General features: G+C 32.7%; 3 protein-coding genes across 3 annotated transcripts; all 3 read left to right on the forward strand.

Moving 5' to 3' along the window:
* Window positions 1–683: 683 nt before the first annotated feature.
* LOC110789709 (truncated transcription factor CAULIFLOWER A) lies at window positions 684–7479 on the forward strand. The gene is given in 10 exon segments (XM_056841020.1): window positions 684–1077; window positions 4585–4666; window positions 5312–5376; window positions 5866–5965; window positions 6116–6157; window positions 6331–6372; window positions 6509–6586; window positions 6588–6657; window positions 7248–7289; window positions 7292–7479. Coding segments are annotated over 10 exon segments (765 nt in total). The 5' UTR covers window positions 684–892; the 3' UTR covers window positions 7351–7479.
* A 2404-nt stretch (window positions 7480–9883) lies between these two features.
* LOC110789733 (RNA demethylase ALKBH9B) lies at window positions 9884–16751 on the forward strand. The gene is made up of 6 exons (XM_021994444.2): window positions 9884–10164; window positions 10909–11505; window positions 14594–14679; window positions 15045–15355; window positions 15459–15530; window positions 16112–16751. The coding sequence occupies exons 1-6, from the start codon at window positions 9996–9998 to the stop codon at window positions 16356–16358; spliced, it is 1482 nt and encodes a 493-aa protein (XP_021850136.1). The 5' UTR covers window positions 9884–9995; the 3' UTR covers window positions 16359–16751.
* Window positions 16752–17933: 1182 nt separating this feature from the next.
* On the forward strand, window positions 17934–19707 carry LOC110789710 (uncharacterized). Its single transcript, XM_021994415.2, has 2 exons — window positions 17934–18039; window positions 18964–19707. Exon 2 carries the CDS (start codon window positions 18977–18979, stop codon window positions 19514–19516), a length of 540 nt encoding a protein of 179 aa, XP_021850107.1. The 5' UTR covers window positions 17934–18039; window positions 18964–18976; the 3' UTR covers window positions 19517–19707.
* Window positions 19708–27638: the final 7931 nt, after the last annotated feature.

The raw sequence follows: 27638 nt of genomic DNA on the forward strand, positions 1-27638 counted from the left end.
AGAGTGTATTGTAAAGAGAGGGACTGCAATTAAGTGTATATGCACATGTAGATACACTTACCCATGTTCAGTATTTTTTGAAGGAGATTCTTGAGAGCGTATTGTAGAGAAAGAAGATAGAGAGAGAGAGCTAGTTGAAAAGCTCTCAACAATGTACATCCTTTATGGGTTTAAGGCTTGACATTTGTTGTTATCGTTGTAACGAATTGGTGTTAGAGGTTGTTTTCACTGTTGTTGTTATCGTGGTAGTTTTAACTGCTAGGTCAAAATGTTTTGGTAAGTTAAAATTGTTACATGTAGCCAAAATTAAAGATATGAACGAAATTTGATTTTACATGACCATTGATAGGTTAAATCGTCTACATGTAGCCAAAATCAAAGATAAAAAAGGAATTTTGAAGTTACATGCCTTGAAGGCTTGAATGATCTACTCAACCCTCACTTTACGCTAAGAAATTTGATTAGAGAACCCTAATTGCAAGGTCAATTATTTTGATGGAATCCAAAATGTAAGTTGGTACGTGTTAATAAAGTACTCCGTAAAATTAGGCTTTGAAATTAATTTACTACTACGATTTAAGGTCCCCACTCCTCTCAACCATTAGCAGCTCGACAACACAACAAAGAACAAAGTCCAGAATCATAATTCCATAAAAGAAAAACACTTACTACTCTCTCATCAATCATAATATCAACAGTCACCATCACCAACTCATCAACATTATCATTATTATTTCCTTCCACACCTTGTACTAGTTACTACTCTACATCTTTACAAAGCACCATTGCATATATACCACCCTAATCTACCTTCTATCTAAGAATAAGATCTATTAAATCCATCCAAAAAATCACCATTTTTCGGTATTAATTATTCGATATTTCGATTACCATGGGGAGAGGGAAAGTGCAGCTAAAGAAGATAGACAACAAGGTCAACAGGCAGGTAACTTTCTCCAAGAGGAAAACGGGGCTCGTGAAGAAAGCTCATGAAATCTCAGTCCTTTGTGACGCCGATGTTGCTCTCATCGTTTTCTCCCACCGAGGAAAACATTTTCAATACTGCTCTGACAATTCGTAAGTATTCCATTTTTATTAATTATTGAATTGATTTACTATTAAAAAAAATTAGGTATTCAATATTTATATCGAGTAATTTACGGGGTTTCTATATGAAGTATATTTCTATATTTGGAGTCTAAAAATCTTAATTCCGTGATATAGTACCTTACTTACATCTAGTATTTGCCTTAATTACATGTATGTTGTGTACTATGATTAATTTATATGCAAGATATATTAGGACTAAAACCTAACTTTCATGCAAGAAATTATTTGAATTTTGTATAAAGAAATGTGCAAAATATATAATCGGATAATCCCTTTACCAGATCGAACTCTGCACAATTTCTATTCAATGTTTAGCCATGATAATCAAAGAATTTTTTGCATCAAAGTTTGCCTTTATTCTTCTTAATATATACTATCCTACGGTATTCTCTTCACCTTAATTTTGATAAACTTTAATTATTTTTCTGATCTTAAATTAGTTTTGTTGATTTTCTATTGAATTGGTTCATTTGATTACTTAATTTTACTGATTAACTAAAACTTATTTTACTAAACTTAACTTGCTAAACTAAACTTATTTTTGCTAAATTTAAATTACATTTCCCCTTTTACTAAATTTAACTTACTTTTACTAATTAAATATTTTCTTAAGGCGGAGAGAACAAGGTCATAGAGCAACTCCGGTGATTAAAAAAGGATCTGCTCACAAAAAATAAAAACATGTGAGCAAGCATCCAACCATTGATACATCAATGACATAAGCATCTATCAAAATCTTGTAGCTGAGCAGGTAGCTGGAAAAAGGGGGAAAATGAAATAAATTATTTAAATTAAATATTATATGGAGCTACATGGTATTGTAGCCAACCAATGTGAAAATTCGTAATTTTAATAAATTATATCTAGAAAATTAATGTGGCAAACTTAGCTACACCACTTTGTAGCTCACCAAAAGAAACGAAGGAAGTTTTGTTTTTCAAGGAATAATTTCCTCCTACGTACCTAAAATTGGCACAAGTTTCTGCAATCTAATTTAATATATTATTGGAAACTTTCTCTTGTAAAGTTTATTTTAATTTGATGCTAAAAGTGGATGCTAAATGACAAAGAAATTAAAATAAACCAACTACCTATTTGATACTAAGAGTAACTCAAATGGTTCCAGTGTAATTGGCTTCATTGCTTAACTAATTGGTTTCAATGCTTAACTAATTGGTTCAATTGTTTAACTTATATGACACCAAGACAGTAAGACTGCCTTATTTAAGTCTATTAGAAAGGAAGCCAAATATTGCAAATAAAAAAAACAAAGAAAGTATTACATGATACTAAAAAAAAAACATAATGAACGCAATTATATATAATTATAATTACGAAGTACTACATTTTAATCAATTTTCTCGTACAAGTAAACGATGGAAATTTAGTCTTTTTTACATCCAAAACACTACTTAATTCAAATGACAGTATTTGCCAAGTAAGTGTGGATGATAACTTTTTAGTTTTTTTAGTAAAATTTGACATAATCTAACCTCTCAAAATTTGAACGTACTACGAACAATAATAATACGTAGTATTACACAATGTATAAAGATATTGTTTGTCAAAGTAACGATATATGGTACTCCCTCCATTTCTTTTTGTTGTATCCGTTTCCATTTTAAGCGTTTCTTTTTGTTGTATCCGTTTCTATTTTTGGACATACATTTTCTCCTAAAATACCCTTACATTTCTATCTAATTACCAAAATACCTAAAGATTCCTCACCTAAATTTCCTCACCCCTATTATTTAATTCTTTTCCCTTCCCCATATACCCACTCTCTCGCCTCCTTTATCACCCATCATTATCACTCCTCTCTCTTACCTTATTTCTTTATTATTTTCTCTCTTCTTTTTTATTACAATCTCTTACATACAATCATTTTTCTTACACCCAATCATTACACTTATACCAATACAAATTAAGATTCCAATTTTCTTAAAAACACCACCCTTTTCCAAATTGATACATCATTTAGGAATGGAGGGAGTAGCTTTTAGTGAAAATTATTAGGTACACCTGGATGTACCGTACATTCAAGGATATTCTTATGCTTATTTATGTTACCTATTACATTTTCTCCTCATATGTAAGGAGAAAGTGTGAGATGGTCCACCGTACAGTCGTACACCCATGTACATGTAATATGATCTAAGCTTTTAGTGTTGGAGTAAAATTTGATATTCCGTATAATCTAGCTTATGAAAATTTGAAAGTACTACAATAATAATACATAGTATTACACAATGTACAAAGATAGTGTTTGTTAAAGTGACGATGGATCATGTGAAATAAAGTTTGAAAGTACTATAATAATAATACATACTATTACACAATGTATAAAGATAGTGTTTGTTAAAGTAACGATGGATGATAGCTTTAGTGTTTGGAATAAAATTTGAATAATCTAGCATGAAAATTTGAAAGTAGTACAATACGTAGTATTACGTATTACACAATGTACAAAGATAGTGTTTGTTATAAAATGGTGGATATATAGGTAAACTTCGTTTTAAAAAAAAAATATATACCTCCATACCGAGCTCAACGATGAGGCATGCTGTGATGTGTGAACAAACACATTACAGCGCAATTTTCAATAAAAATATGTACCATTTCTTTAAAAAAGAGTATCGTTTTATTTAAAAAAAGTACCATTTTGTTAAACAAAGCATCATTTCTATAAAAATATGTACCATTTCGTTAAAAAAAGTATCATTTCATTAAAAACAGAGTACCATTTCGATTAAAACATATACCATTTCATTGAACTTTTTTCTGTTATTTTTACAAAAACATAACAGACTGTCGTTTTGACTTCCTCCCTCCATACTAGTTCTTGTTTGTACATATTAAAAAACGAAGGTATCATCCACCATTATTATGACACGTACACTATCTTTGTATATTCTGTAACATTACTAACATATACTACCTCCGTTTCATAAAGTTCTTTACAGTTACTATTTGCACGGACTCCGGTGCAATATTTAACTACTTATATATCTAATTTCGTATGTGAAAAAATTATAAAAAGTTGATATTTTGAAAATACACGCCGAGACCAATCTAACAAGATCTTACATGTGATGTTTTGATGTATATAATAGTGGAAACTTATGGTCAAATTAAGATCTTACATGTGATGTTTTGAAGAACTTTCAGAAATAGAGGTAGTACTACGTATTGTGAGTGTGAACAAAGGGTGGAAAAGTAATAAATCGATCGAGAGTTTGTGAAAAATGTGTAAAATATTGTGAGGAAAGTAGATCATATTGCATGCATCCTCTCACATTTTCTCCTTATCTCTCTTGTAAATTTTATCCTCCTCGGATTATCTTATACCCTTATTGTATTGTTTTAGAATTTAGAATAACAAAATCTTGCATGGTTGATTTCTATTTTAGATGTGTTTTTTATATGTGTTTTCATTTCCAAATTATTTAATATGTATATGTTGTTTGCCAAAAGAATGGAGAAGATCTTAGAAAGGTATGAGAGGTATTGTTATGCAGAGAAGCGTCTACATCCTAACAATGATCCAGACATACAGGTACGTATATTACGTATTACATACCGTATACGTTGATTATTCTTATTGTATAAATAGATACTACGGAGTACATTCGGCCGTTTCGATAAGTTCTTTACACTTACTATTTACACAAATTTCAGTGCAATGTTTGACCATTAATATATTCAATTTTGTATGGCAAAAGAATATAAAAAGTTGATATTTATAAAAATAAATTTCGACGCGAATCTAACAAGATATCCCAGGCTAATTTTGATAGATATAATAGTGAGAATTCATGGTCAAAGTTTGATTGTTAGACATATTTTTCAAAGTGTAAAGAACTTAATGAAAAGGAGGTAGTACATATATACTACATTCGTTTCTGAAAGTTCTTTACGTTTTGGAATATGTGTCCAAAGTACGAAAACTATAACTGTAAATTCTCACTATTATATACGGAGTAATTCATCAAAATATTACATGTAAGATCTTGTTAGATTGATCTTGATATGTATTTTCAGAATATCAACTTTTTACAATTTTTTCACTTACAAAATTGAATATATTATTAGTTAAATATTATATTGGAGTCCATGCAAATAGTAACTGTAAATAATTTTAAGAAAACAGAGATAGTATATACTAATGTATGCATATATTTTATGAATAAATATAATATAGGTAAACTGGACCATCGATTTTGCACACTTGAAGGCCAAGGCTGAGCTTCTTCACAGGAATCACAGGTATAGACGACCGTATTCCGTATTTATATGGGGAGTACATACGTACTTTTCTGTATTTGTACACGTACCTTGTGCCCTACCTTGATCATGAAAATCTCTTATACTCCCTCCGTCCCGGAATACTTGACCTGTTTTCCTTATCGAGCCGTCCCTTAATTTTTGACCTGTTTCTAAAAATGGAAATATTCTAACAATATTATATTATTTCCCACTCCACCCCTATTAACCCACCTACCCTCTACTCCATACAAAAAATAATTAAAAATTCAACCCCTACTCTCCCCCAACCCCACCTCTTAACCCACCTCCCACTAACTACATTAAAATAATATCCCACTATCAACTACTACCTATTAAATTAAATAAGTCAATTCAAGTTCCTTAAACCCTGTGTCGGTCAAACCGGGTCGAGTATTCCGGGACGGAGGGAGTATATAGTCTTATATATTATTAAGTAAGTTAATTTTGCATGCAATTAAAATGGATCAGGCAATACATGGGACAAGATTTGGGGTCACTCAATAACAAAGAAATCCAAAGTTTAGAGTTACAACTTGATACTGCTCTCAAATCTATTCGAGCCAGAAAGGTACTTTTATTTTAATTATTTTATTTTATACGAAGTACGTATTTAAATTCAGGCACATTATTAATTACTTGAAAAATAAAAATAACACATTATGATTAATCACAACACGTACACCAGATTTTAATTTAATTTGTTTCAATTCCATGTCAGAACCATCTGATGCATGAATCCATCTGTGAACTCCAGAAGAAGGTATATATATTTTAATTCTTATCTTTTTAGCTTATTCTCGACTATTTTGCGTTTAATTACAAGTTCGGGTAAATTTAAATAATATAAGTTTAGGGCTAGTATATAAGTTTGGAAAGCTAGTCCTAGCTAATTAATTATTACTTCGTCATAAATATATGCAATTGTGTTTGCAGGAGAAGGCAATGGTGGAGCACAACAATGTTCTGGCAAAGGAGGTACTTTACTAATTACTAACCAATTAAATAAAATTAAACTAATTAGGAAGTAAAAATCAAGTGATAATCATGATAATTAAGTTGCATGTAAGTTTTATTTGATCACTTAAAAAAAACAATGGGGTACGAATTGCAGATAAAGGATAGGGAGAAAAATATGGCAGAGGTGCAACAAATGCAGTTGCAATCGTCGTCTCAACATCAGTCAGGCCAAGGTCATCCTGATGCATCAAATTTCCTACTCTCGCAAGCCTCCACCTCTTACTATTGATTCATATCCATCAGGTAACTAATTAATTTCTACCTCTTACTATTGATTCATATCGATCAGGTAACTAATTTGTACGGAGTAGTACGTAATTAATATTAAACGGTGTGATTAATTGGTTACTAATTACTCCCTCATTCTTTTTTATGGTCACACTTTGCTTTTCGTTGTCTCCCAATTACGTACTACCTCCGTTTCATTAAGTTCTTTACGCTTTAGAAAATGTGTTCAACAGCCAAAACTTTGACCATAAATTCTCACTATTATATCAATAAAAAATTATTACGAAATATCTTTTTAGATTCGTCTCGTTATGTGTATTTTATAAATATCAACTTTTTATTTTTTCTTTCCAAACAAAATTGGATATATTAATGGTTAAACATTGCACTGGAATCTGTACAAATAGTAAGTGCAAATAATTTATTGAAATGGAGATAGCATGAAGTTTTTTTTAATAAAAAAATTGATATTTTGAAAATACATATCAATATGAATCAAATAATATCTCAAGCATATTATTTTGATATTTGTAAATTTTAATACGTAGTAGTGAAAATTTATGTTCTAAATTTATGAAATAATATTCATCATATATGCAGTGCAGAGATACAAACCAAGAAGATCAAAAACTTGGTGGAAAATGATCGAAGGAGGGAGGAATGATCTATTTGAAAATAGATCAAACCAAATATACACGTACATGTTAATTACGTGGTATTTGTAACATATTACTAAGCGTTATTATTATCATTTGTAGCTAGACAACTAGCTCGTGAGGACTTGAAAAACACCGATCGATTTAATAATTAATGCTAGTTGTACGTGTTTTTTTTTTTTTTTTTTTTTTTTTTTGTGTGTGCGAATAAGTCATAAGGGCGGGAATGAGAATCGATCTTAGGATCACCTACAACTGGGATGGAAGCTCTAACCAACTGAGCTATCCATCATTCTCCCTTGTGGTTGTACGTGTTTTAATTTCTCATAAAACCCATATCTTATGTATGTTATGCTTGTTTTCTTAATTAAGTTCGTTTAATCTAGGACATGGATATTATGCTGAAATGATTTAATGCGAATATCTAATTTGTAATCAAGTTTAACAATCAGAATAAATTCAAGAAACAATATTGAATAAATTGAAATGAGAGAGCAAACGAGGTTATTGTACGTGGGAAATTCGAGAAACGGGAGAGAACCCCACACTGTGGAGTAGTATTGTTGATGAATGAAGATTACAAGAGCATCAATTGCTTGTAATTTAATGTCATCTCTAAAATCTCTCAATAACCCTAGTTCTAAGTGTTTGAATGGGTGAATTGTGTGCTAATATGATGCAAATAGCACGTATACATATTACATAGTCTAAAGGTTACAAATCAATCAATGGTCAAGATTAGGCCACGTCATTTAGGTAAACCAAGGAGAGAGAAAAAAATGGAAAAACGAAAAAGAACATTCTGAGAGGGTGCGGATATGACCTCGCACCCACGGGTTTTGGTGAACCTTCAAACTTTCAACAACACATCCTCCTCACTTACAAGGAAGCTCAAGCAACAACCTTATGTCTCTTTGATTGTGTTTCTCTCCAGACATATATCCTAACATATGCTAAGTTGTGCTACATATTATTTTGAAACAAATTTCAGACCTAGCTATCAACAGTTTGATTATTCTCCTTTCTGTTTTATATCTTATTTTATTTAGGTTAATTAATTAGATGTCGTAATAGTTTTTAATTTTGCCAAAGTGAAATTAAAACAAGTGTACATTTTATTCTACACAATGATTTCCATTTACTACATAGTTATAAGGTTTAAAAATGGAGATGATAAAGGTCGAAAGTTGTGACAGTTAAAATGTGTCATAATTTTACGTGTCACTTCTTTAATGGTGCCACACACGACTTATCAAATTACTTATATTGTGAATGTTAAAATTAAATAAGGTAGTCCATAGTAAAAGAAGGAAATCATTTTTTTTATAGTTATAGTAAATATTTCCTTATATCTTATAAATTAAAATTTAAAAATAGAAATTACAATATAATACTCCCTCCGTTTCTTTTTGTTTGTTACGTTTGGACTTTTGCACGTTTATTAACGTATAATAAAGATTCTTTTTCTTTTTTATTAAAAAAATAAACCCAAATAAAACCTCAATCCACTAATCATTACAGCAACCAATATGATTGTTTTATTTATCAAAATAAACCAATAATGGAAAAGCACAAAGATAACTAACTTAATATACTTGGGAAATTGTAAAGAAATTTAATGAGTTAAAAAAATTGGACCAATTAAAATTAAAAGTTGGCACAAAAAATGAAAGTATAATAAGTTTATAAAATGAAAGATTCTCCTACATAACAAACATTGTGAAACCCCCTAAAAGGAAAACGTAACAAACAAAAAGAAACGGAGGGAGTACTTCATAATATATTTTTACGTAGTAAAAAAAATAGTCCGACACAAATAATTTTGATACTTCGTAATATATTTTTATGTAGTTAAAACAAATAGTTCGACACAAATAATTTTGTCGCTAGCTGCTACCTTTATCACTTTACTTTAAAAAAATTCACATCTAAAATAAGCTAAGCATAACTAAAATCCCATTCAAAAGTTAAAACTAAATCAAAATTAACATTTGTTTGCCTTGACGTTGTTTTTTTTTATTTTATCAAAATTGAATACTTACTTCGTTTTTTATTGTTTGCTCCATGTACCAAATGTTATTTATTAAGAGTTGAGTGAGTAAAATTGAGAAGAGAACAAAGTGAAGAGACATTGAGGAAGCGAGAGAAAAAAAAAAAAGATAAAATGGACAAAAAGTTAGAGTTGATGTTAATGGAAAAGTTAAAGGAATTGATAGAGATGGAAAATGATCATTAATGATATTTTGTGTATTTTTTCAAAACCTGGTGGATGTTTGATAGTTTTTTTTAAAGTAGAGAATATTTCTTGTATTTCGTTATACCTCAAAGTCCTCAACGACATTTCATTAAAACACCGATGAACTAATGTTCTTCTCTGTACGACTTAATTTGACTTATTTCATACAAAATAAGTTCAGCTAATTAAGTTCAAATAATACAATATCAGAAGAAAAAAATTACTTTCTTTTCTAAACATTTACCCACACAAATAATTTTATTTCATAAGAAAATATGTTTTTTTCGAATAAAATAATTTTATACAAAATGAGTAGAATAGTACACCAAGGTGGTAAGACGAGTATTCTTCACCCTCCACCGCCTTGTAGTTAATACTCCTTGGCATTTTTCTCTTCTCCTCCCATATTAACAAAATCACAACAAAAGGTTCAAAAAACTGTCTGAGTTGACTCGGCATCTATGATGACTGATCCTAAACTTCCCGGCGATCCATTTCTCACTCGGTACGACGACTCGGAACTTCGAATCGCTTCAGAATTCCTAACAAATTGGCTTCCTTTCCTCTCCAGAAACCTCTGCCGCCATTGCACTCTCACTCTCTCTTCTCGCATCCACTCTCTTTCTCCTCGTATGTTCCCTCTTTTCTTTTCATTTCTTTTTTATAAAAATTGCGCAAATTGTTAGATTTCATCAAATTAGTCTAATGGGTATTGGGTTTAGTGTTCCCTAAATTGATATTTGGTTAAGTGGGATATTGTCTGAATTCTGGCTTGTTAAAAAAATGTGACTTCTTGGGTAATTTATGTCAAAATTTGCGCAAATTGTTTACATTTTTGCGGATTTCCTTCATTTTGTTTCTACAAGGATACTGAGGAATCTTCCAATTAATGGGTATTGGGTTTTAGGTCCTCCTATTTCCCTAAATTGATACTCTATTTGGTTAACTGGGTTATTATCTGAATTTTAGTTTGTTAAAATGTGGCTTTCTTGGGTAATTTATGTGAAAATTTGCGCAAATTGTTTACATTTTTGCGGATTTCTTTGATTTTGTTTCTCCAGGGTACAAGGATAGCGAGGAACCTTCCAAATAATGGGTATTGGGTTTGGGTGCTCCTATTTCCCTAAATGGATAGTTGGTTAAGTGGGTTATTATCTGAATTTTAACTTGTTAAATTGTGGCTTTCTTGGGTAATTTCTTTACAAAATTGAGCAAATTGTTTACATTTTTGCGAATTTCCTTGATTTTGTTTCTCCGGGGTACAAAGATAATGAATTTTGACTTGTTAAATTTCGAATTTCTTGGGTAATTTATGTTAAATTTTGCCATATTGTTTATATTTTTTTGCGAAATTTCTTGATTTTATTTCTCCAGGGCACAAGGATAATGAGGAACAACCTTCCAATTCTGGAGTGAGTTCCAAGGTTTTGAGGCCCGATAACAAGGATAAAGATGTTGGTAGTTGTGATACGCATTCATTGGGGAGTTGGAAAGATGAGTCAGAAGCAAATTCATGTGTGGCGAATGAGTGTTTGGAATCACAGTCACCCCTTGCTGATATCTCTTCAAGGGAAGTAATCAGTAGCAGTACTTCACTGCCTTCAGTAAGTGGAACTCCTAAAGTTCGAATGTCATGGGCTGACATGGCACAAGAGGATGAGCTTGAAGGAGATGGAGAGAGTGAGGAGAGTAAGCCGGAAGAAGGGTATGGTGGTGATGTGTCCAACGGGGAATCGAGTGGGGAGGTGAGAAGGAAGACGGAGTTGTCGAGGGATCAGAGAGAGTATTTAAGATTTATGAATATTAGAAGGAAGAAGGATTTTACATGTGTTGAAAGGGTTGATGGAAAGTTCAAGAACATTGTTCAAGGACTTGAGCTTCACACAAGTGTTTTTAGTGCCGTGGAACAGAAGAGAATTGTTGATTATGTTTATGAACTCATGGAAAAGGGAAAGAAAGGCGAGCTGAAAGGTAAAGTTCTTTGAGTTATTAGTATTGCATAGTTTGAATTATCAAATATAGTGTTTATTTAGTAAAAGATTTAATGGAGCTTGATATCTTTGCTTCTACTGCTTTACATACATTTTATTAGGCTTGTTAAATGAAGCTGATGTTTATTGAATGTAGTAGTGCTTGTTCTTGTCTTTGATGCTGAAGTTATTGCTTTCGTATTTTGATCTAAATAGTGACTGTAGTTGTGGCTGATTTAAGAACTTCTTTAGACATGTACTCTCTTCCCATACAACTATCTACATTTGCCAAGCAGCTTAGTACCGGAGTATATGTGTGATAAATGATCTTTGGTGTGTGGGGTTTGGTGGCGAGGAGATATCCATTTCCATGGAAAGTAGTTTTTAGATAGATATTGCTCTACGCAGCATGGAAAGGAGAGTATATTATTTGACTTGAACATAGTTTTCTAAAGAGAAGAAACGGTTTGTCTTACTTGAGAAAGGATTGCTATGGTTATTAGTCTGATAATGAAACAAAACTAAGTCGATCTCTAGAAAAAGACCGACCTCACTTTTCTGAGGGGGTGATTAGAGAATACGAAGTACATTGTACTGAGTTGATCCAATAATAACAAGTGGGGTTATTGTACCCTAAGTTAGTCATGAAATTTGCCTCTTGATATGCCCCCCTATAGCAACAATTGATGGAGAAGGAGTGAACTGTTATGTTCATCTTGGCATCACGGAAAATGATGTTAATTTATCAAGGTATAATCCACATATACTTACGGAGTTGATAACTCGCACAAGTTATCGATTTTCACAATGTGATTATTGACACCAAGAAATAAAGCCCCTTTCAGCCTTTCTTAGTAGTCTAGGGGCCTTAACTTGATTGAAGGATGTAGATTAGATTTGGATAAAGAGATTTGGAAGCGGTTAAGTATAGTCTTCCATTTTGAATTTTGTGATTTTGGATTACATAACCCAAAGCTTAATTTAATTGCATTTAAGGTGGTTAGAAGGGGAAAGAAAAGGGGGGGGGGGGGGGGAAGCCGGACCAAATTATGAACAGGGGTCTTGGGGAAGAGTTAGGCGTTGGAGAAATACTAATCCTTTTGGGCAAAGGAAATAGGTACTGTTTCTGATGTAACAAACAGAGGCAGTGTTTTCCACAAGGGCTGGACCTAAATATTGTGTGCACAAATTTAAGTCATATTAATGAATCTTAGTATGAGAAAATGATATAGTTGGTTCCTATATTTCCTCTAAAGATATCTTTCGGGAAAGAAGAAGATAAAAGAATGGAGCTTTCTTTGAGAGGTTGTATAAAAGAACATTCTTAAGAGATGAAAACCTTGCTCCAGTTAGCCATTTTTTGGAAGGAAAATCATCATTGCAAAATTTCCATCGCAACTTCTTAGTTTGGGTGGAACTTAAATATTCCAAATCCAACAATTACAAATTCAATCTTTTGAGATAGGAAGAGGACCTGATCTTCTGGTAGAAAAAGCTACGGATTTTATAGAAGAGCATTCATTTGAAGAGAGACATTGAAATTTCCTATATCTTTGATGTTATGTGTAAGAATAGGATTGTGAGAATTTTCTAAGGCAATATACTGGAAGGACGACATTTAGACTACGAATTTTCCATTGTTTGTTTGGATGAAAAAATCCAACCTTTTTATGTCATAAGAAACATCAAGGTTTGGGAAGATACTTTTAAGGGAAAGGGTAAAGCCTAATTATCAAACCAAAAGGAAATGGTTGCTCCATCCTTCTTAGTCAAAGGTCTTAACTTCTTCCACTTCCGTGAACCATTGAGAACAGGAGGAGTGAAGCTAATTATTATTTGTAAGGTATTTCTTTGACACTAATTGGACCCATTGATTGGTGGGATGAGGGAAATTTTTCCCGAGGATTTTCATCTGTATTTTCCTTGCTGTTAATCTTCTGCTTTCTGTCAGTCAATATCTGTAAAACATTTTTGCAAGACACGGATGATATATTTCTAACAGATTATTTTCTGTAAATTTTATCGAGTTTAGAAATTGTTACTACAGGGTCGGCTTTCCATGTCAAGAGTTGGTTGCTAGTATTCATAACTGTATTTGAGAAAGTAGTTATTTTACATTCTAGCACAGGTAAACCAAAATATCTACAAGCCTGATTACCCAGTACAGAGTAAAGACATTTCAACGCAAAGGGGGGACACTTTTAGTTCATTGAAAAGCTTTAGCAACAACTATAATATAGTCAGCAAAGATTAATAAAGTAATTGGAACTTTAGAATTACCAAGGGAAAACCTTATTAATTTGTCGAATTTTTGCCTTTTAGCAAGTTCAGTTTTTATCCATTTTTTGCTATTAAGGGAATGGTAGGTTCTTCTAAGTTGAGATTAATCTGTTGAAACCCCACCCGTCTCCTTCCGAAAACTGGACCCATTCCAGAAAATAAGATTAATTGATCAAAATAAACTTTTCCATTGACCAAATACAAACTAGTATAAAAGATAACTTATCTAGATTTTTATTCACACCTTAACTGTTATATGAAGCAAAAATTGATAGCAGAAGTCGAATGACCTCTTTTTGTCTCCCTTCTTAACCTGGGGATGGGGGAATAGAGGGAGTAAAAGAAAGAACAAAGAGGTTATATTGATTTGAAACAGGAAAAAGAAATCAAAAGAGAAAGTAGTGCTGTGGTATTAATAGTTGGGATGTTTGACAAAGAATTTGTCTTAACAAATAACCTTTCCAGAAATTAATAAAGAATGAAACGCCAGTCGACATTCTCTTTTTTCTGTTTGTGCAAGATGTTTGTATTTTTGATGCTTACTACTTGAATATCTACTTGTTTTTTTGTCTTCCGTGTAATTTGGAGAGCATGATCAGGAGTTACAAGGACTAAATTTAATCTGGTTGATAGAGTCAAACTACTTGGTAAGATTAAAGACTAAATTTTTAGATATGATGTTTGGCTCTGTAGTATAAAATTATATTATTATTGGATGATCAATGATCGTTATTTCATTCCTGTTCAAGGCTGGCAACGTCTACCTTGCTTTGTTGAATCTTCTAATCTTTTGTTTGTTGTTACTTCAGAACGCACTTACACAGCACCTAGAAAGTGGATGAAGGGTAAAGGACGTGTGACTATCCAATTTGGTTGCTGTTATAATTATGCAACTGTAAGTTTATTTACATTACATTGATTAATGGGCTTTTATATCCTGCATACATGATGTAATACGAAGTATAACTTAGATTACTCTACCAACACTCACAGTAAGTATTAAATCTAGACCTGATATCATGAGCCTGGTCCGAAAATAGTGGTGTTTGGGCAGGATTTTTTTCGGGCCCGGCCCATTTTAATTTGAGGTGGGTTTTGGACAACTCATAAATGCAAATTCAGCTATAAAATTGACCCAGCCTGAAGCCCGCTATTTTGGCCCCTAAAGTGGCGGGTTTTGGGCAGAATTTTTAAGTCGTGGCTCGGCCCGAACCCGGCAATTAGACCAGGTCTAATTAAATCCTATACTGATGTTGGCAGGATAAAAACGGTAACCCGCCAGGCATTCTAAAGCGTGGAGAAGTAGATCCTTTACCTTCCTTTTTTAAAGTGATAATCAAGAGGCTGATCAGATGGCATGTTATTCCCGCATCCTGCGTTCCTGATAGCTGTATTGTCAACATTTATGAAGAAGGAGACTGCATACCTCCACATATTGATAATCATGATTTTGTTCGGCCATTTTGTACTATTTCTTTTCTCAGTGAGTGCAATATAGTATTTGGAACAGACTTGAAGATTGTGGGCCCTGGAGAATTCAGCGGCGCTATAGCAATCCCCTTGCCTACTGGGTAAGTTGCAGACGTGCAGTCCGTTCATCTATTAATTTACCTACCTTTTACGGTGATTTTACATTTTTTTTCCTACCTTTTACGGTGACGTTTCCCTTTTTAGATCGGTTATGGTATTGAATGGAAATGGAGCTGATGTTGCAAAGCATTGTGTCCCTGCAGTACCATCTAAGAGGTACCAGATTCTGTTTTGTCTGTCTTGCATTCTAACTTGGGTTGATACGGTTATTTTCAGTTTTTTTTTTATTAAGTCTTGCCTTTTGTAAGTCCTTTTTTCTCTCCTATATTATCTGAATTTAACTGAAGTTATCTGAACTTATTTTGTTTGAAATAAGTCAAACAGAATAGAGCCTAAGTTGGGTTGGATACGTTTATTTTCAGCATTTTTTTTCTTTAATCAAGTCTTGCCTTCCTAAGTGCTTTTTTACTCTCCCATCTTCTCTATCTAGGATATCTATTACTTTCAGGAGATTCTGGTTTGTCTGTCTTGCATTCTAAGCTCCATTCTATTCGGCCTATTTTGTCTGAACTTAATTGAACTTAACTGGATTTATTTGAACTTATTTTATCTGGAAAAAAAAACTTATTTTGTCTGAAAATGTGTGAAAAAAACTTGTTTTATCTGAGGTTTATATTATCAATAAGTCAAACAGAACAGAGCCTAAGTTGGGTTGGATACGGTTATTTTCACCTTGTTTTCTTTATCAAGTCTTGCCTTTCTAAGTGCCTTCTTTCTCTCCTATTTTCTCTCTCTAGGATATCTATTACATTCAGGAGAATGGATGAATCAAAGCGGCCTTTGAATTATGTTCCCGAGCCAGACTTACAAGATCTTGAACCATTATGTTACGACGAGGAAGGAGCAAAGAAATCACCCCCACGGCGTCCTCTAGGCAGGCAAGGAACGGCGTCCAGAGGCGGGTTCAGGCCCGAATGGAAGAGAGACGGGCATCAGGTTGCTGTGAGGGGTCCCAGAACTAGGGTATATTTAGGAGGAAGCTGATATGAAGCATGGTTTCTCATCCCGGCCCGACCCATTTAACTTAGGCACGGCCCATAGTGTCGATTCATATTGTTTGTCTGAAAGTGTATATATATATACTTAGTGTTAGCTATTTGTGAAATTGACAGTCCTGAAGTTTATATTCTTGGTTCTTCAAATCTGTTTGTTGTGAATGTGAAACTGTTCGAGGTTTGCAGCTTCAGAAGTCCCTGCAAGAGTGTGGGATTGTGCTGTACTTTTTGAGTTTGCAATTAATGGTGTTATCTGCCCTAATTGGAGAATGATCTGTGCTAAGTATGGTGTTATAAACATTTGTAGAGTTTCTGCTGTTTACAGATGAAGTTATAACAGATTTGCTGTTTGTGGAATTTTTTTGTAATGTGATACACTGTATTCATATTCTCTTGGACCGGGGCACCTGGCCCAATGTGATTGAATTTCTACTTCTGGAGTTCTGGTCTACATTGGACAGGACCTGAAAATTTCATTCTGGTTTTAATAGTCTTTGTTAGGGCTGTCAAATCGGTTCATTGATCGGTTATGGTTCGGGCATAGATTATAATCAATTTGGATATAATCGGATTATGTACTTGTGCGAGGTCACTGTGCTTAAGCGGATAGAAGGTGTGGATTTTATTTTCCTGGTCACTTTGGTGTTTGTAAGAAATCGGTTAAATCGGGTCGGTTTTTTACATCCCTAGTTTTTGTATTCTCAAACTATAATTGGACCGGGCCAATGTGATTGAATTTCTACTTCTGGTCTAAACCGGATGGGACCTGAAAATTGGGCCGGGCCAGCTTGAACCCACTTTTTTAAAATTTTGACATTGTTAAAGAAAATTGACTAGTAATCCATATACATATGCATGGCTTATGATAAAATGTATGGTGTGCACTTAATTCTTAGAAACAAACTGTGTTTGGACCATTGTAAATCTATGATGTTTTGGCCTAGTATTTAAGACTGATGTTTGTGCAAGTTAGATAACGTTTTCATTTGCTTGAGAAAAACAAGAAAAACACAAAGTAAATCCTCGATTGGAGACTATGTGGTGTTGCTAATTACTTCTACAAAATCAACTATGGAGTAATACGCAATAATAAACTCAAACCGTGAATATAATAATGCGGTTTACCCTAATACGTGTGTGGGACACTGTAACTCATACACGAAACTCTATGTTGTTACAATAGTACAATTATGAGTGTACCTTTAAAATCTTCTACTACATTCCACAATAGGTGGAAATGTCAAAATACAACCCATGTGCATGTAAATGTAATGCAAGATTGATAAACAATGCTTCAAAGGCTGGCCAAATCCCATAAATTAATAACTTCAAAGTCAAGTATACTCTCTCATTTTGCTTAATTCATCACAAAATAATTAAGTTGCTTTAGTCTCTTAAATAAATTGCTAGCTATATTTCCATGTAGACATATTTGGCGCCTAAATTTGAAACCAACCATAAATGATTGATCATAAGTCTAATTAACCAACAGTAATTAGGTCATTTTCTCCCATGCTATATAGTCACATCAGTCCCTTGATTCTATTGCTGTATTTAAGTTTTGGTCCAACTAACAACAATTTATGCAACATCAATTTTAACAAAAAAAAAAAATAATCATCGATAGAAGATGGAGCTCACTTAATTTGATCATCATCCTTGTTCAATAGGTTCAATTCTTCATTTTTCTCTTCCTTTTTATGATTCTTTTTAGTGGTTGTTACTTTTGTTTATTATGATTAGGGGGGTTAAAAAACCGGTCCTGACCTGGAAAATGGACCGGATCGGATCGGCCCAGAGACAACCAGTCCGATCACCGGGTCAAAGAGATAGTGTTGATTTCTAGCTTTTAGTCTGGTCTTATCCGAAACCCTTTAAAAACCGGGTTTGGAATGGTCCAGTTTTTCTATAAAAATATGAGTAAAAACCATTTGAAAACTTAATTTCCTCTTTTAATAGGTTGGATACATAACTATATTTTTGTTTTTTATTTTTAAAAAAGCGTTAAATATTTAATTTTTCTATAGGATATTTTGATATTTACCACCTTTTAAGTTTCACGTTTTTGTTACCACCTTTTAAAATTTAATTTCATATTTACCACCTTAATTTATGAAATGTTTTAAAGTCACCACCTCTTAACGGTTTTCATCCATATTTAGGTCGATTTGAACGCTATTTAGTTAAGTTCTTTAATTGGATACCTAATGAAAGAGGAGGAAAATTAAAGAAGTTGGTTAAATGGAGCTCACGTAAAAGAAAAATCGGATGAAATTCGTTAAAAAGTGATGAACATGAAACTTTTCATAAAATTAAAGTGATAAATATGAAATTATATTTGATAAGGTGTAATATACAAAAACTTGAAACTTAAAATGTGGTAAATATGAAAAATATATATTTTTTTACAATATTTTATAGAGAAAGTTAAGAAAATATACGTCTCTGGTCTTAAATTATCAAAATTCCGGTCTTCAATTAGAGTTTGCACCGTTAAACATCCTAATTATTATGCATGCATCTTAATTGAAGATTAATTAAGAAAAGTCATTAAACAAACTTAATTAATTCCCTCTAGTAACTTATGCATGCAGCTTAAATAAGGAGATGATGATCATCAAAAAGCAAAAAATGCAAAGTGATAAAGGTTACAACTCCAAAATTTCCAAGGAAGAAGAAAGAATTAAAGAAGAACTAGAGATTGACATTGAAAAAGATTTAGAGGGTGAAATCAAAGACGAGATTCACCGCCTCGCCCTCCGCCTCCACCGCCTCCACCAACACCGGAGACACAAGCAACAACCACCACAACCACCACCACCACCGCAACAACAACAACAACGTAACAAGGGTAACAAAAGCAATAGGGCAGTTTCTGAGGTGAACATTAGTATAATAAAGATGGAAGGAGGAGGGACAAAAGTGGAAATAAAAGAGATTAAGAAGAAGAAAAAGCCTAATTATGATAATAATAATAATAATAATAATATTATTATTAGTAGTAATGGAAGGATTAACGTTGTTAATAAGAAAAAATGTTCAAAGAATGGGATTGTTGATCATAAGAGATTTGATTGGGCAAATAGTCTTCGATCTGGACCACTTAAATCTGGTCACGGTAAAAAGATACAGATCAGGAAAGAATAAGTTACTCAACTACTTCTAAGTCATAATAATTAATTATTGTCTAAACATTGATTAATTATATGTTTATTTGTTTTAATCTATTCAGTATATTTGTTGTGTTGATTAACGCTAGTGTTTATCCATGCGATGTGTGCGTGGCAGTTTATATAAATATTGTAATTTTATATTATTAAGTATTTTAAATGAGTGCATGACAATTTATATAATATTGTAATTTTATATCATTAAGTATTGGCAAATTTGTCAAAAACTACCTTATAAAATATGATTTTTGCGAAAAACTACCTTATAAAAAAAATGTTGTAATAAACTACCTTATAAAATTTTTATGTTGTAAGATACTACCTTTGGCCATATTATGAGCATTAATTTAAAATTACGACGTTGACTTTACTAGGTGCATATTACGCGACATCTAACGGGAAAGACGTAATTAAATGGCACGTGACATATATATGGTAAAGTCAATCCCGAAATTTCGATCAAACGTTCATAATTCGGGAAAAGGTAGTATCTTACAACATAAATTTTTTATAAGGTAGTTTATTACAACATTTTTTTTATAAGGTAGTTTTTCGCAAAAATCATATTTTATAAGGTAGTTTTTGACAAATTTGCCTTAAGTATTTAATAAATATTTCTTAAAATATAAACTTTTATATAAATTTACCTTTCTTAAAATCATTTTTGGTATAGATATATAAATATTATTAACATTATCAAGGATAGTATAGATATTGTACATATAGATATCAGAAAATTTCAATATCAATTCTCAAGTGTTTCCTTGTAAAATCGAGATTAGAGGATATAAATTACAAAACACATAAGTGGTTGGCGAATGGTTTATAGCCGGGTAGTGAAACAGTTTTGTTGTTTTTGTTTGTTTTTGTAATTCAAAAGGTCTTGCGCGCACAATGTGTACAATAAATTTATTGTACACCAAGATAACTTTTATGCAGTTTTTCGTAACTTTAACCTATTTTTCTGTAACTTTTATATTATAAAATTAAAAAGTTGATAGATAAACATTTTAAAGGGGTAAATGATTAATTTATACATTATTAGTGATTTTGAAGAAATATTTTTTATTGAAATGAAAAATTTTATCATTAAAAATTAGATAACTTTTACATATATAAACGTAACTTTTAAGTATTTTGAATCAACTTTTACTTCGGTGTACAATATTTATTATACACCCATTGTAATTAAGAATTTGTGTTTGTAATTATCTTGTTTTATTTTGTTATTCTTGATTACTCTAACATTAAGATTTGTGTCCACCGAAATGAGAAGAAAATTCGTTACATGTATTAAGAAACGAATGAAGTATTTGGTAATTTACGCTACATTATGTGTTCAATTTATGTTACATTATGTGTTGTTTAACCTTAATTAGCCCATGACAAAGTCACAAAACACATAAATGGTGTAATGGGATCCATACAAAATCGTATATGTGACGGTGTTAGGTATAAGACCAACTTCTTACCAAATAATGTTACTTTATATAATTAAATAGTTAAAAATTGTGGCCAAATAGTTATGTTCAATAATTATAATCAATCAAATAGTTATAGTTAAATTTTGTCATTGTACAGTTATTTTTTTAATAATGGCTTTAGCGGCCTTATGCGTAAGACGGACTCCTAAAAGATCTTGGCACTAAATAGGTAAATAGTTTCTTTGTTTTTGTTGGTTATCTATTTATTTTCCTATCGTCACTCCTAATTATTCTAAAATTAAGTTGTTTTTCCAAAAAGAGAAGACAATATGTTACATGTATTAATAAGAAACGGATGAAGTATTTCGTATTTAGTAATTTTTTTTATTTTTTTTTTGTGTTAGCACCCGGTTCACCCTTTGGGATAATCCTGATTCGGGGCGAGTTCTGGGTGGTTAGGTTCCAGTCCCCTCCCAGTTGTTGTTACGGGGGGATCGAACACGGGTTTTCCCTACCAAGTTCATCCCCAATCATCACTGAACCAACAAACAATTGGTGTATTTAGTAATTTATGCTACATTATTTATTCTTGTTAAATTTAAGTTTTGAAAGAGTTGTAAGTTTCCAAAGGGTGGAATGAATGACTAGTCATTGTCAACGAAAAAGGTTGCGGGTAAAGTTTATGACAAATCCAACGTGGGCCGAAAAAAGGAATAGTAGGTCCAAATATCAGAAAGGGACTAAACAATAGAATGACCCAATTAAAGCCCAGAGGAATATATGTATATGGGCCCATACATTATTTAGCTTTGTACACTAGCAAGTTAATTAGCAACTACGTAGTAATGATTACACTACTCTGGTTTAGCATAAAAAAGTAAGAGAAAGACCATTATAGCCTCATAAGCACGGGGGTGTTCTATTATTGCACCAAGAACACTCTTATGGCTATGTCATGATTGAGTTTGAGGAGTTAGGCCCTGTTCTTCTGAACTTTATTTTGGCTGAATTGAATTGAACTGAACTGAACTGAATGGAGCTAAATTGAACTGAACTGAACTGAACTGAATGAGCTGAATTGAACTGAACTGAATGAAACTGAACTGAACAGAATGAAACTAAATGAATAATTAATAATAAATAATGAATGATAAGTAATAAATAATAAATAGTACATACCACACTCTTATGGCTAGATGAACTGTGTTTTCAATTTGTACTACAAAGTACATACCACACTCTTATGGCTAGTTCCTAAAACTCGATGTGGATGTGCGGTTTAGATGTAACATATTTGCACTTTATGAGCCACTAGAGGTGATCGAAATTCGGGTCGGATCGGGCTTTACCACAAAAATTTATTCCCAATTTCATAAATTTAGTACAGGCTTTTCGTGTCAAAATGGACCTTTTCGGATCGGATTCAGGCTTTGGTCTAAAAATGCGTATTTGAGGATGCCCAAACCTGTGCTTTTTCGGGTCGGGCTATAGTTGATCAGGTCTATGACTATGAGCCTCCACGCCAACACTGTTAGAGTTTGATGTGAATTAAAGCTATATTTACTTCGATCATCTGGGTCTGGTTTGTTCTGTTTGTTTTAGTTTCCAGTCTGTCTGATTTTTTTCAGATCTGATATAATCTGATCTAAATATTTTATGTGGGTATTTTTTATTCTTTTTGGTATGTTTTGAGTTTTTTAGTTTAATAAATAATATTCCGTATAAATAAGGTAAAGAAAACAGAGTCTTAGTGTCCAACCTCTTAGATTCTCTCCTTCATTAGTACTAAGCTATTCAAAAAAAGAGTAAGAAAAAAAAGCTGATGCGCAAAGTCGAAATACTAGCTTGGGGGGCACCCCTACTTGATTGTCTAAAATTCTAAATGTACTTTGAATTTTTGTACGATTATTGTTACTCCGTACTTAATAATAAGAATAATACGCATGATGAATTTATCATTGTTACTCCATATATATACTAAGTTTTAATAAGATTTTACAAGGGTTTATAAATTTAAACAAGTTCATGTCTAAAAATTTGAACATAGCACATTCTTAGGAATTTTCATTATTAGTTTAATTAGCATGTAATAAAATTGCATAGTATGTATATATTTATTAAATTGTTAGTACTCCCTCCGTCCCGGAATACTTGACCTGTTTTCCTTATCGGGCCGTCCCTTAATACTTGACCTGTTTCTAAAAATGGAAATATTCTAACAATATTATATTATTTCTCACTCCACCCCTATTAACCCACCTACCCCCTACTCCATACAAAAAATAATTAAAAATTCAACCCCTACTCTCCCCCAACCCCACCTCTTAACCCACCTCCCACTAACTACATTAAAATAATACCCCACTATCAACTACTACCTATTAAATTAAATAAGTCAATTCAAATCCCTTAAACTCTGTGCCGGTCAAACCGGGTCGAGTATTCCGGGACGGAGGGAGTACTAGATATTAAGTATAAAATTCGTACATCACATAGTCTAATTTGCTTTTATGGAATTGGACTATAGAAACCTCACTGATACCTTCAACTATATGGGAGCGCCCTATCAACGCCTCCCCAACCCTCCTTCTACCCCTAATCACATCTTAGTTGTTTTGGAGGCTCCGATGGTCAAATGATCAAGCTCGTGCATGCTTTCTACCTATCCTTCAAAGACACTAGATCTTCCCATATCGAAGGTGATAATCTTTTAATTGTCAACACAATTCTAGGTCGACTTTGTCAAATCATTCTTATCATCATTGATATACGCCACATCCTTACTTCCTTTTCAAACTGGGAAATTCGTCATGTATACCATGAAACAAGCCGAGCAGTAGAGTGGATCGCAAATGTTATACATCTTATTTCCTCTGTTTTAGACATTTAACTTTGTAATAACTCTATTTTGCACTCTATTATTACTTCGGAACTTTAAAAAATGTATATTTCCTAGCGCTTTTCCTTTTTTTTTAAAGAAAAACATAGTCTAATTTTAAAAAACTCCACCCACCATCATCATCACCATTTTTGAGACTTAGGAAAAAGTTCACATACTCGTAAATTAAATGGGTTTCGATCAAGTTTGTTCACATATGTACTCTAGAACTCTAGAAGTATAATAGCAACGAGGAAGTCTTTGTCACAAGTGACTTGTGTCCATATTGGACACAAGTGAGTACCAATAATGAATTTGGAGTACCAATACAGAATATGTTAGTACCAATACAAATTATGTGAATACCAATAATAACACATATGACTTATATTGGTGGTATTTCTAAGCATTTTGCATTTTGGTACTGACATATTATGTGTTGATACTCAAGATGGTTGTATTTAGATCACTTGTGTCCATGTGGACACAAGTCACTTGAGGTTTAGAAACCCTCAAAATAGCAACGTGTAGAAAAAGAAAAGAAAAGTGAAATTAGAAGGCTATCGGGTCTCGAACCACAGACGGGACCAAGTTATTTAGAAAGACAAAAGGAATGTTTGAGCATGCATTATTACTATTTTCTTGGGATCATTTAATTTAATTTTTTTTTTTCTTTTTTTTAATCTTTTTTATTGTTTTTTATAACTTTGAACACCCACCTCTTTTAATTCGTAGGATTATAAATGGTGCTGCATGGCACTGCAAAAGCTCACTTTGCTACCTTGTCCTTTATTTTTTTTGTTTGAAAAATATCTTCTTTTTCTGTTGGCCAATTCTGCAAAATTTTGCTTTTAAAAAAGGGACATAATTTGAAGGACGAATCTTATTTATGGACAATTTTTTGGATTTAAGATACTCCTTCCGATAAATATAGAATTGGCTCAAGTGGTAAGAAATTTGATGTCGTATAGGTTTCAAAATTCGAGTATTGTTGTATGCAGACATTTTTGTTGGGAGACTTACCGACTATTTATAAGTCTCTTACTCCTTCTGTATTTTTTTAGGAGTCACATGTTGATCGGGACAAATACGTAGTACACCGTATTAAAAAAGCTTAGTTGAATTTGATGTAAATGTAAAACTATGCAAGTGGGGTAGTTGACAATAAAGAAATAGAAACTAGTGGGATGTAAAAATTACCAAAAATATAATTATTGTGATTTAAGTGGACACGGAAGAAAAGTAAAAAATACTCCCTCCGTCCCAGATTAGTTGTTACATTTACCTTTGCACAAAGTTTTAGGTGATAAATGGTTGTTTGGTTATCAATTATTATTTTATTGAAAAAGTAGATGTGATAGGAGTTAGTGAGATATTTTTTTAATTGAATGAGAGAGGGTGTGAGGACAAAAAAAATTAGTGGGAAGAAAGAGACATTATAATAATTATGGGGTCATTTCTAATTTAGAAGTGTAACAACTAATCTGGGACGGGTGAAAAAGGAAAGTGTAACAACTAATCTGGGACGGAGTGAGTAATAAACAATTGGGGAGTGGGTGTAAAAGTTACCAAAAATGTAATTGTGACTCTTAAAAAAATACGGCTGGAAGTAGTAATCGATACTCCTAAAAAAATACGGAGGGAGTACAACACAAACGTCCTATTCAACTCGTTCGTTCCAATTCAAATATCAGTGTGCAATTTATATGTCCGTCACAACACAAACGTCTTATTCAACTCGTTCATTCCAATTCAAATACCATTGTGCAATACTCCCTCTGTATTTTTTTAGGAGTCACACTTATCATTTTCGATCGTATTTTATTATGATAAATACTTCGATTTTTAGTAACTTTTCTATCTCACCTTCTAATTATTTTATATATCTAATTTCCTACAGGGATCACCATTACAATAAACTCCTCTCTACTTTGATTAAAACACTTTTACCATCATCTTATTTCTATTTGTTTATTAATCATTCCCCCCACTTTCTTTATTATTTTTATTTTATTCAACTCCCCTTCCTTAATCCACATGTCGGTCAACATGTGACTGCTAATAAAATACGGTGGGAGTACAAGGTAGGAGTATTAGCTAGGCAAACAATGATAACTTTTAGGTCATTTTTAAAGGTTAGAAAAAACTTTGTACATCACAACGGAGGAAGTATCTTTGCATATCTGATATGTGTTTGTAAATGCATATCACAGCAAAAGATAAAAATTAAATGAAATAGTACTTTTTACATAAATGATACTTTTTTTAATAGAAATTATATTTTTTTTAATACATGAATGATACTTTGCCCTTTCCTTACTTTATGGTTTTGTTAGTTGATATGTGTTTACATCAAATAGCCGCGTCGCCGCTTCCATCACGATGTGCATACAATATTTATACAAGAGAATAACAATACAAAACTTCTAATAGGATGAGGTAAGGAGTATCTAGGAAACACAATTCTAAGAACAAGTTAATATGAATGTCTTTTATGTATATGTGTGTCATTTATTTTCTGTTATTGGTTGATATTTTTACTTGCTTCGCCTACAAAACGAGCATAGTAAAGCAAAGATGGTCGTGGGCCGGGCTTCAGGCGGAGCCCACTTGTCGTGGGCCTAATCGGTTGGGGCCATGTTATATCGTGTCGGGTCGGGTCGAAAATTTCAAAACAAGGCACATACCCAACCCGAGTCCACAGGCCGTCGTGCCTAAGGCTAAATTTAATAAATTTAGCGTGTTTTGCCTTATCATGCTTTTTCTAAAAAATTAAGACCCTGACCCGACCCATGACTTTGTTCTCGTGTCGGGTCGGACTTTTTTGTGGCGGATCGGAGGCCGACCCGGCCCACAACCATCTTCTGTAAAGTATGGTAGTACATGGTAAATGACTAGTCTGTTAAACAGTAAATCTTGGTCATTTTTACCATAAGAGATGTAATTGTATGTTTGACTCTTAATTTGTTTGTACTCCGTATTCACTAATTTCCCCTCCCATATTTTTTTACCCGTGTATGGTTTCATCATATTAATGCATTTGCTTTATTTCCTCATACAAGATGGTTCACTTTTAACATTGTTTGGCCAAATTGATGAAAACTGAAAAAGCTTTAATTTAATTGTACAACTAGTGTGACCCGATACTTGAATACAAAAACAAATAATTCGTACAAATACCCGGTTTTGTTTTTAGGATGAGAAACATTTTCTCTTCACAAACTTTGTGAATTGAATTGGAATGTTGGGAGTATATTATTTGTCCCATTTATCATTTCCTACAATTGCTTTGTATGGTTGATGAATGAATTTTCCTTTAAAACCGAGTTGTGTCTAACTATATCAAGCCGAAAATGGAAAGAATGATAAGGGTACATTGCTTACAGGAGGTTAATTGGCTAATTCAAGAACAGCGAGAGTTCATTTAAGACTCAAACAAGTTTTATGGATAAGAATTAATATGTTATTGATATTATTTGTATGTTATGAATTGGTCTATCAATACATGCACTAATAGTCACTAGAAATTAGACTTTTTGTTTTATTGGGACTGACAAAATCTTTATGGGTATTGATCACTAATGGCGAAACCAGAAATTTTGTGTTGGGGGGCGAGGAAAAAAAATGAAACTTAAAAAGAAAGTGCGACATAGTGGTATTGTAGTAAAAAGGATTCGAACCCCAACCAAAGAATACATGTAAAGATGGTCATGGGCCGGGCCGGGCCCGGGCATGAAGTCGTGGGTCGGGCTTGACCCACAATTTTTTGGAAAAAGCACGACACGACTTGACCCGGC

Source organism: Spinacia oleracea, chromosome 3 (assembly GCF_020520425.1).
Source record: "Spinacia oleracea cultivar Varoflay chromosome 3, BTI_SOV_V1, whole genome shotgun sequence".
Lineage (NCBI taxonomy): Eukaryota > Viridiplantae > Streptophyta > Magnoliopsida > Caryophyllales > Amaranthaceae > Spinacia > Spinacia oleracea.

Bases quoted from the DNA above. Each gene is read 5' to 3' on its own strand.
- LOC110789733 (XM_021994444.2), top strand. From the start codon at position 9,996: ATGATGACTGATCCTAAACTTCCCGGCGATCCATTTCTCACTCGGTAC. The intron at 11,506-14,593 runs GTAAAGTTCTTT...TTGTTACTTCAG, and splicing joins AAAGAAAGGCGAGCTGAAAG to AACGCACTTACACAGCACCT. The intron at 15,531-16,111 runs GTACCAGATTCT...TTCTCTCTCTAG, and splicing joins CCTGCAGTACCATCTAAGAG to GATATCTATTACATTCAGGA.
- LOC110789710 (XM_021994415.2), top strand. From the start codon at position 18,977: ATGATGATCATCAAAAAGCAAAAAATGCAAAGTGATAAAGGTTACAAC.